This window comes from Syngnathoides biaculeatus, chromosome 9 (assembly GCF_019802595.1).
Source record: "Syngnathoides biaculeatus isolate LvHL_M chromosome 9, ASM1980259v1, whole genome shotgun sequence".
In the NCBI taxonomy this organism is placed as follows: domain Eukaryota; kingdom Metazoa; phylum Chordata; class Actinopteri; order Syngnathiformes; family Syngnathidae; genus Syngnathoides; species Syngnathoides biaculeatus.
In genome coordinates this window covers 3,265,662-3,276,693 of record NC_084648.1, presented here as the reverse complement: position 1 = coordinate 3,276,693, position 11,032 = coordinate 3,265,662, and the positions used below count along the sequence as shown (strand labels likewise).

The 11,032-nt window shown below is 42.1% G+C and overlaps 1 protein-coding gene across 1 annotated transcript in view; it reads left to right on the top strand.

The window, feature by feature from the left end:
- The first annotated feature begins 1,017 nt into the window (after nucleotides 1-1,017).
- The window catches only part of xylt1 (xylosyltransferase I), a 96,159-nt gene continuing 86,144 nt past the window's right edge, over nucleotides 1,018-11,032 (top strand). The window contains exon 1 of the mRNA XM_061830669.1: nucleotides 1,018-1,420. Within this exon, the coding sequence (XP_061686653.1) occupies nucleotides 1,133-1,420 (288 nt within the window). The 5' untranslated portion in view covers nucleotides 1,018-1,132. The remainder of the gene's footprint in view (nucleotides 1,421-11,032) is intronic.

Here is an 11,032-nt window from a genome sequence, read left to right as displayed (position 1 = left end):
GGCCCCCAGATTTTATTTCACTTTCCACAACCAAGCCAGATTACCTCCACACCTATTCAATTGAGAAAATACTTAAATAGGACCTTTGTCACTAAGGTCACGGGCCTGCTGGAGTCCATCTCATTTCTCTTATAGGGAAACGCGGGGTACCAGGACCGGTCGCCAGCCAATCGCGGGATACGTGTCGATAAACAAACACACATGTCCACATAAGTCCCCAGAACTTGTGAGGCAGAAGTGTTAAGCAGACAGTCACGAATGCCGCCTCTTGCAGACATAATAAAAAAAAAAAAAAAAAAAGTAGGTAAATGCGGTCATTGTCAGTAACATTCCACGTTTAGCTTAATTGCTGACAGACTTTCAACAGGCTCCAGGTTTTAAAAGCTCTTTAAATCAGTCTTATCCAATGTACATGTACAGCCGATAGTGCAACATGAAGGTATAAGTTTTATATGTGGGCCTAATGAAAACAACATATTCATAAATACTTCTGTTCTCATTTTTACGTTGAAGCTCGTTTGGGAATACAGTGTTATAGTTAACGGATTCGATTTATACTGTGACATGAATTTGAACCAACCATACGCACTAATATTCACACCTATGGGCAATTTAGTGTCTTCGAGTGACCATGCCTTTGGAATGTGGGAAGAAAACGCAGTACCCTACGAAAAGCCACTCAGGGGAACATCCACACAAGCCGGATTTGAACCCCGGATTCATGGAAGTGATGCGGTAGATGTCCTAATCGGTCGGTTATTTATTGACTTTTGGTCGAGAATGACAACTTTTGCCACCTCTGACCGGTACAATTAGATGAATACCAGTTTGTAAGAGACAGCATTTGACGGGAGTACAGCATGGAGGAGCTCCACACCGACTTCCACCACAAGGTGGCCCCGTTCTTCTTCTCCTGTCGGGGTTCCTGTTCCTCCAGCCTGCACGGCTGTGTGTCTCTTCCTCCCGCCCACCCTCCGCCTGCTTCCCTCTAAACACCCCCCGTTCCCTCCCTCCCTCCCTCCCTCCTTCCCTCCTATTTCCAGCCTCCAACCTCGCTGCACTGTGCAGACACACACACACACACACACACACCGCCCGCCGCTCCTCCAGCTCAGTGCTGCCCGCCGCGAAGATGGTCGGCGGCGTGTGTGCTCGCAGGCTGGCCCGCCGGTCTCGGTCCGCCCTCATCGTAGCCCTCACGGTGTTGCTGGTGCAGACGCTGATCGTGTGGAACTTCAGCAGCCTCGACTCCGGTGAAGACAGTCGCGGAGACAGAGCCTCCAACGTGCGGGGGAAGAGGGACCGGGTAGCGGGCAACAAAGCCGCTGGCAGCGACTATTTCCAGCATGGAGCGCAGCGGCAGCGGCGGCAGCATCTTCCGCCGACTGGAAGAGGAACATCTCGTCACATACAGCAGCCGGTAAGACACATGTTATATCCCTGCGTTGAACGAACCGTGTGGCCGTGCTGCAAGCTGGCTCCGTCCGCCGGTGTGGAAGCGGAGCCCACCGCCGGGCCTCAAACTGCACGTTGATTATTTGTTGTCTTGAACGTAGGCAAGCCCGGGAGGCGAATAACAACACGCCCGCAGTCGCACACGTGTGGCCCTTTTTGCTCCTTTGATGATGAGGACGGGAGACACATCACATCATAACACTCCGCTCCCGACTGTGTGGAAATGCAAATGCCAAAGCTGTGGATGAAATGGGAACTCAGTGGTGTTGGCCGATGACGGCATGGGATCACAAATTCTTCTTCTTTAGATCTGTTAGCTGAGAAGATGACAGAAAAAAAGCAGCTACTTACTTGGTCTAAAGAGTCTGCTAATGTCTTGGAATGTTTTGAGAATGTGTTCATACAAATGAATGCACTCGTAAACTACAACGTTAGGGACAGCTACTGTTTCAGTCTAGTGTAGTGAAACACAGGACTGTGGTTATCAGTGCATTTGCAAAATAGTAATGATCACTTTTGACTGACATGGTCACAGAGGTATTGACATTTGATCTATTATTGTGGTTGTAGTTGACAATGGTGTAGAAGTGCGCTTCATCAGACGGACAGATGGCATCTATTTGTCCCTCTCATATAAAGAAAAGCCAAAGAACACTGCTTGTCTTATGAAATTGGAGTTCTGCACCACTTGTAACTGAAACCATAATAATAAACATATTGTTCTCTTCAACCCAAAAACTTGGCATTATTATCTCTCCAGGCAGAATATTTGCATTAGTTGTGGGGGCGTCACATTTCGTGGCCAGGCAGCTCTGAAAACTTGAACCGCAAATGCCAATATGGATGTGAAACCATTGCAAACCTAAAGGTGCACAGAACAATTGTGGAAATCCACTATAAGAAGATCCGTTTCATTTCCTAACAAGTAAAAATAAATAAATGATGTGAATATTTATTTGTGCACTCAGCTGACTGGGTCTTGTGCCCTGGGGGTTGCACAGTGAGCAGCTTTGTGTTTGAGCAGGACTTCCGCTCAGCATGTTATTCATTTTTACAGCCTGATGGCTGGCATTAAATTCTCGAAAATTGAACTTCTCTTTCGTGTGGTCTCACAAGACGTCGGGCTGCCCTAAAGAAATTGGACGCAGTTGTGTCTGGCATCCACGCAGCAGTTTCCCTTCATAAAACTGCCAGCCGTGTAGTGGAAGCCTGCTCATCAGACAGCATGAGACCTGCAGACAACTGCGACGTCTTGTGAAAAACCACGGCCTCCGCACACTGTATCATCTGTCTCCTCCGCAGACTTTACAGCGAGACAGTTGCTTCTTCCGTCCAGACTGTTTGTCCCACTTGTTACGACTTTAACGATACAAAGTCATTCCAAGGACGTGTTGCTTATCTCTAATGAAATAACAGTAAGATGCTCTGAGTGATTTTAAGCCCTGCTTTTAAATTGTGAGCAGGATTATACAGAAACATCTATGAAGGGGCAGGGGCCTTGGAAGAACTTACAGTATTTGGTTTTACTGCAGATCCAGATAAAGGTATGGATTGAGGGTTTATTTTTCACTTTTCCCAACATTTCAAATTGCATTCACGACATTTTTCTTAGTATCGCACCAAAATATTCTGGAGAGATAAAGACAAGACAGCGTTATCTGCAAAAACTGACATTTTATCTCAGGATTGTTTGGGCTTGGCAGAAGTGCCAGTCTTGCTTTGTTCTTGTTTGGCATTACACAATTCAAGGACATTCTCGACTTAATCGATGGTGTCTTTTTTCTTCTCTGATATAACAGGATGGCAATTTGTCAGAAGTTATTTGTGGGATGTCGATTCTAAATGTATTCAAATGTGTTTCATTATGAAGACTTGCTCTTAATATGTATGCATGACCTTTAAAATGTGACTGGCAAGTCATCACCTTGAGACACTTAACATAACCATAATGTGCATACAACAGTCATTTAAATGGTCTGTCATGCTTTCCCTGACTATGGCAGTGCCGTGGTCCCCGCATTGGACGTATTCACTGACTCTCTTCTCGATGCACGCCTCCCTTCAAGTGAATAATCAATGCTTTTTTTTAATTTTTGTTTTGCCAACCTACAGCTGTGGGTGGGATGTGTGAGTGGATGTCAGAGAATGTGGTTTGGCAAAGGAGTCGTCCTGCCTGGAGGATGATACGTAAATGGCAAGTGATGCTTGGTGAGGCACAATGGCTCATAGAACGGAGAGCAGCACTTCTCACACACAGTAGAAGGAGCCAGAAACCACAATATGACAAAAGCTGGATTTTGATGTGGCAACTTGCACTGGATGGAAATAATATACTGGATATGTAATTCAGCTCGTAGGAGCCAAACTTGTCGTTAGTGGTTGTTTCGCCCAGTGGGAAGTCATGCAAGTGTGTAGAGACATTTTATCCTCTTAGTCCAATTCAGCATTTTACCATGCATATATTTTTCTCTATTCTTTGCCCACGAGTTTTGGTCACCCTTTCCCAAGCCATCATTGGAGCCTCTGTTTTGTATCAGTTCAGAACAAGAAATATCAAACATTATTGTCATGATTGAAACTTTTATCCAGGCAGGCTTTGTGCTAGATGTGAGAAAATGTTAATCTGCCAGATTTAAAACAATCTGCTTTCAGTAGGAGGCAGAGGAGGTTTCTTCGGGCTTCACATCTGGCCGTCAGCATTTTCTTCTCATTTGCCATTACATGCCGTCCGGATGTTTCCAGTGGTGTTTCCACATGTTATAAAGAGTTTCCATGTTAGTCACTGTATAGCATTTGACATTACCTTGGTTGTATTTTTCCATCTCTATGACTGTGTACAAATTATTCACAAATCTTTCCCATGGCATAAATGGGAAAACATGGTATTAGACGTCATATTTCCCTGTGTTGTCTCCACATATAGCACATTCCACCGGCACTTTAATTACAATGTCCATGAGATAACAAATAGCACATGGAACATGATTACTTTTCTTAAGTTATGAAAAAAATAGAAATTTGATTATAAATAATTGGTGATGGATGCCTCGTGTCACCATCAGCAAAGGTGAACCAATGGACAGGCAGTCGAAAACAACTAAAATGTTCATTGAATGAAAATTATTTGCCGCAAAAGGATACAAAACAACACGTTGTCTCTTGCCAGTTGCTTTTGAAGAATGAAAACACGATTTCCATTAGGAGTCATTCTTTGCTTTTTTTTTTCATAAATAAATGTTCTGATAAAATTGCACACTGCATACCGTTACATGAAATTACATTTAGTGGGATTTAATTAAATGTATGCACTTTACTTCATTCTGGCCATAATTGAGTCCATGGACTACCTGCATCTGTTGATGAATGACTTAATCGGGACTGGTGTGGAACCGTTAAGACTTCTTTACACTTCTGCGCTCGCATGGCCTGCAACACCCGCATTGCTTCTCGTGACCAGCGGATTGCCCTGCGCCGCCTCCCTTCGTCAGTTTATGCCCACTCGACAAATATAGTTGCTGCGCGTTGATTGCTGCGATCATCTCGCTTGTTTTGGTCACATGCTCTGATGATGTACTCACCGTTCCTCCCGACCCCACATACCATCTATGCCGCTGCATCCTTAATCAATTTGGCAGCATATTTAAATCTATCCTCTTGTCATCTCAGTCCATTTGTTCTAACATACGCTGTTCCACGATCACTATTACTGTTGCTTCGTTCCGTGTTATGGAAAGGAAAGGAAAAATGGCTTCCTGAAACGGACCAAAAATGCTGGGGAAACTCCACCCGGTGGTGTCGTAGCCAATTCCAGCAGTAGTGACAGCCCCAACTTAGAGGAGAACTTCAGTAAATTTTAAAAACTGCCCGTGTGGGTTGCGCCCGAGTATAAAGGCATGCGGGATAGCCGCTGTGACGACAGCGTAGTTGCAGTCCCTGTGAGTATAAATAACTCTTTAATTCTTTTGAATCTCAATTCTTTGTTTTACAAAGGACATTTTGGACATTTCTAGCCTCATGTCTGTGTAACAAGAATTAAGAAAATGCCCTTCCCTATCACAACATCAGTCCCAGTGCAGTATGGATTGTTCCTAAGAACTTGGATGGAGACATTTGGTGTCCTGACCTCCACCCCATCAATTAGAGCAGACATAATCAATAACTTGTGACCTCATTTATTTCCTTGATTATTGCCAATTTTAGGAAATGTCCTGTAGGTGAATAAAATCAGAATGATTTGCAGCATTATTGACTTAAAACACTCACCAATTGGAATGCTGTTTAATGTCTAATGATATACAGGATCCCGAAAACTAGCGGCACACAAGGCTTGTGCATCCCAACATTGGGACTGATTCCTTTACTGTAGGTAATAATTGCAATTGTTGTTCGTGTGGATATGTGGCCTGCTGTGAGTGATGAACAGTTCAGGGTGTGTCCCACCTCATAACAAACGGCAAATGGGAGAGACTCTTGCTTCCACATGATCCTGAAAATAGGTGAAAATGGATGGCTGGAAATTATATAGCAAAAAAAAAAGTGCAATGTATGTTGCATTTACACGTTGCCTTGTAACTTAGAAGTATGATTATTTTATTGTTATACCAGATCAAAAAGACATTGTGCACACAGACAGACAAATGTCCAGTTGCAGTAATATGTATGCAATTGTAACGATGCAGCACCAACGGAAAACACCCATATGCACAGCGGACCCATTCCCCGCATCTTTGTAGTTGGGCACCCACAGAGTCACTTAACCAGTGATTTATTTTCGTTGTTTTTGCTTCCATTTTTAAAAATCATTCGTTTCCATTATGAGTGGGATTTTTTTAGGGGGGGAAATCAGTGGAATCATAATGGCCATCTGTTATTCACAGATTTTAATTATTTGCGTTCAGGCCTGGCCCCTTGCAAATCGCACGGGATCCACTGTATTTATCTTGACACACAAAGCACTAACAGCTGTATTGTCGTAGGCTGTGCATCTGTGGACGACCGGAAAATTTGCCGCATCTTGATTTTCATCCAAGCGTATCGATCGCTACACGTTTAACAATTTGGCAGCCTGGTCTATGACAAGCTTCGCATTCCAGCACAAAAAGGGAAAGTCCTTTAACAAGCCCCTGACGAAGCAATAGTTTGGCCATGGTCAGTCAAAACCTAATCTGGAGCCACATCTAAGTCAGGTGCAGTAGGTGGACTGCTGGTCTGACACAATTTTAGTGAATTCAACCAGGGCGCAGTTAGACAGACTCAGAACTCCATGGACATGTTGTGGATGTCAGATATGTATTCCATTCATGAATATGTGAATGATGGGCATAAAACCATCTGAATTGTTGTAGAAATCAATTCAATAAATACATTCTGATCATTATTATTTTTTCAAGTCATCCTACTGGCCGTCAGGCAGCTATTGGTTGGTGGGGGCCGTGAACAATCGTGATACATGATGTTTGATATATATTAAAGTCACCAGCGATTCTCCTGTACTCGTTCTGCATTTGATAAGGGTACCTGTTCATGTTTTCTGTTGCCACCCTGCCAAGAGCAATGACAATGCTCCAGTCATACATTGATCACTGCATCCTCTTCTAGACAGAGGTGTCTCCATGCGAGACAGTTATTGGCAATTGTCAAAGGGACTGAGATGAGTTTCTTTGCTTGGTGGCAATGAAGACAACTGTGTTCACTCCAGCAGCAACGGAAACTGGCGTTTTTTAAAAGTGCATGTGTGAAATGATGAAAACCCGGTCCAACCTGCCTCTATGCAGATTTACTCTGATGATGCACCAGATTTACACCGCTCACGAATATAGAGCCCTTAGTGTGCATTCAACTACATACCAAAATATCCTCATAGTTCTTGTAGTCTAAAATTGTGTGCATCTTGTCACCCAGCTTGTTTAAAGCCTATTTTAAATAGTCACTGTGTGATGTGTGATGTTCATTAGCATGTATTGTTGACATGAAGAAGAAGTAGTGAAAACACATAGTTGTGTCTCACATTGCGTCCTTGGCAATCACATTTGTTTCCACCCCATGTGAAGTGCCAGTCACTCTCAGTTTTGTGTAACATAGCGCAGCCATTTTAGCAGTGGTCATTGACTTTTAAATTGGCAGTCCCGTGGAAGGAAATGTCAATTGCAATTTGAGCTATTCTGTTTTCAAACAGGTCTCAAAACATGCATAATTACAGACCAAAGACACTGTGGATGGACTAAGTGGTTTCAAAAAACAACTATTCCAATCATTACATCAATAACGTGCTTCTCTATGAAAACTTTAATGGGGGGGGGGGGGGAGTACAGACTGCTGATCAGACCGTCAATTCTTCTTTGGTCTTTGAGGCTCTTTATCAAATGCCATTCTCAAATGGATTTGGAAGAGTACTCAGATCTGAGGGAAATGAGATGCAACTCAAACTTGAAAGCAGCACATTGCAAACCTCAGACACTTTGATGTCAGAATGAAATTTGTACACATGACGCCATCCTACTTCAAATCCCATACTGGGAAAACCTTTCATTATTCTTATAATATATCTAAAGGGAAAAAAAAAAAAAAGTTTGTAACTGATTTCACTCTTAACACACACGGCTGTCATGGAATTGTAAGACTTTTGACTATTTATAGTGTGCCGACTAAAAGTTTACGTATCCACAGCAGCTCAGACGGAGACACTAACCTGTTAAACACTCATTAGAGCACATGTGCTGGAAGTTGTGTAAGGCTCTTCAGTGCGGTGCCCATGTAAGCTGTCTGAGGTTTCTCCTTTTCTTCTTTGCTGACTTTGTGCGAAGGACGAATAGGCCTTCAAATGCTCTACAGGTGTCAGGATGTTAGAAATACTACACAGAAGCGGGAATAGAAAACCTTTTCGCATAATTCATCCATGCCATGTCAGTTCTGTTGACTCTCACTTAGGGAATGAGAGTCGCGGCAAAGGTACATGAGCATCATGTTTAACAGGTTACTGCATCATCATTAAGTTAAGCAAACACGTTCATGCATTTTCATATAATTGCTGTTATATCAAATATGGTTGTGAAGTCTTCCTTAGGTCTGATTTGGTTTCACATCATTCACATAGTTGTCAAATCCCCCAATGGCCTCTTCTTACTGCTGCTCTCGCATGATGCAACCATGAGGTTTTTTTAAATTTTCTCCCCTTTTTTGCCACTTTAGATATATATAAGTTTTCATTAAGTTAAATAAATGTAATATGTTACAGACACATCCATCCAGCCATCCATTTTCTGAGCCGCCTATCCTCAGAGGGGCCACAGGGACATTTAATCAGGATAAAAATTCAAAACATACTGCCAGGGGAACTCTCAATTGGTTTAAATAAAAAATGAACCTGTTAGAATGTTCCAGCTAATCGTGTGACATCAAGCCACTTAAAATCTATGGAAAAAACTGAAACTAAAACATAAAACAACCCCACGGAACCTTCAAGATTTGAAGAATGCTTGTTTAGCCAAATGGGCCAAAATCACATCAGAGCAATGCATGAGGCTTTTCTTCATACAGGAGGCATCTTGAAGCTGTCATTGCAAACAATGGCATGTTTTTATTTTAAAATGTTACCTAAAATACTGTGTAACGTTTTACAATAGTGACAATCTGAGAGAAAATGAAAATGGTAAGTAGCTATTTGGAAGTTGTGTTGAACCTTAGAGGTTCCACCACAATCATGTAGTTGAAAAATAATTCACAATATAATTTGTTAAATGTATTGTCTGCAAAGGAAAAATCAAAATGTAAAATCCAAACTCTGGTAAAGTTCAACAGTGACACCAACCACAAAGTCATGTGAGCTGTTTGTTACTCTTTTTTTCTCATCCTTTCAACAATGTTGGAAAATGACAACCTCAAGCCACTTGATTAAAACTGCAATCTTCTTTCCGCCTACCGTATGAGATCACAGAGAAAATTTTGATTCACCGAGTGATTTTCATCTTAATGCAACTTACAACTTTTGTTTGTTTTTTACATTCTTTATATTTGCACAAATTGCACAGGTGTGTGTGTGTTCAGCATGATACCTTATAATCTAGAAGCATCAATCACCTCAACTGAGAAGATCTCTCCAAGTACTGCAATGTGCTCATTCAGCTCCCACTTTCAATCTTCTCCCATCCTCCCACCATCCTCTGCTGCTGTTACAGATGGTTTCGTTCCCAACACATTAATAACACATCATCCAGATGAATGAAGCTGTATAATACGTAGCGTTGCCAATAATCCCGTAGGTAAGAGGCTTAGCAGACAACCCCGTGAGAGACAAAGGGAATGATATGAAGACGAGGTGGAAAGGGGGGAGGGGATTGCTAGTTTCTTCTCATTCTGCTGCCCAGGTTGATATTCAGCTTCCACAGATGAACAAAAAATATTTAGGACGGAACTTATAGATACTTAAAATACTGTCACATATTCAAAGATAAATGATACGATAACTTTAATCACCGGAAGAGAAAAATAAACCATAATTTGAGGGTGATAAGAGTTGAGTGGCGTTATTAGCAAGCATCCCGGTTGACCGAGGCTGATAGAATGGAGGGTGCACCCTATATTGATCTTCTATCAATCATATGACTGAGACAGGTTGATAAACAACCATTCACACTCACATTCACCACTACACTCAATTAAGACTGATGAGGAAATGTTCAGTTCAGTGTTTTGTCACAAAAATGCCATAATATAACACACCAATTTCTTTGCCGTGGTTAAGTCTCCCAGGAATAATCATAGATCATGAAAGGAACTTTTAAAATTTCCAAAAACACCTTGTATGTTAAGTTTGAGGACGAGATTGGGCATCATGTTCATATCATATTGTCATCTTGTGTGCTAAAATATTCTTTGTGGTGCTGATATTTCAGCCTTGGTCTCTTTATAGCTGTAGTCGTTGTATCCCCTGAAGCATTCCCCATGAACAGCCTTCTGCTAGCGCCATTAGACCGTATGGAATATGCTTGTTTCCCTGTCGTAATGGCCACATCAGGGTGAAAATCACTTGACAGCCTGTTGTTGAGGAAGCATATGTTACTGTGCCCACTTCTCTCCATTGCAACTGCATTGACATGCAACTCGCTGATCCACTTGTACAAAGTAACACTGAAATGCTCAAGAACACATAATCACACCCACACACACTAATAATGGCACTGAGCATGAGACACTGTTGCTATCTTCTCCTTTATACCATCCACTAATCTTGCTGGATTTTGTCACTGCATTAAAATGAGATTTCAGAAAGAATAGGTTGACTGTGAGAGGAACGTGAAGACTTGGGTGAAGAGATAGGGACCATCATCCCTTTTATATAAAGCCTTATTGTCTTCACAGTTCTGTGGAGCAAGTAGACAAAGTCATTTTTATTCTTTCTTCCTCCTTTTTTCATCTCTCCATTACTGGAGATGAATGGTGACAGGTCAAAGGACTGGAATCTATCTGTAATTAAGAGAGAAGAAGAAGGGCAAAGAGACATTAAATGGAGGAAAGATCTGATGAAAGAAATGAAAAAACTAAATGTCTCATGTCCAAATCCAGCATTGACTCAAATCCC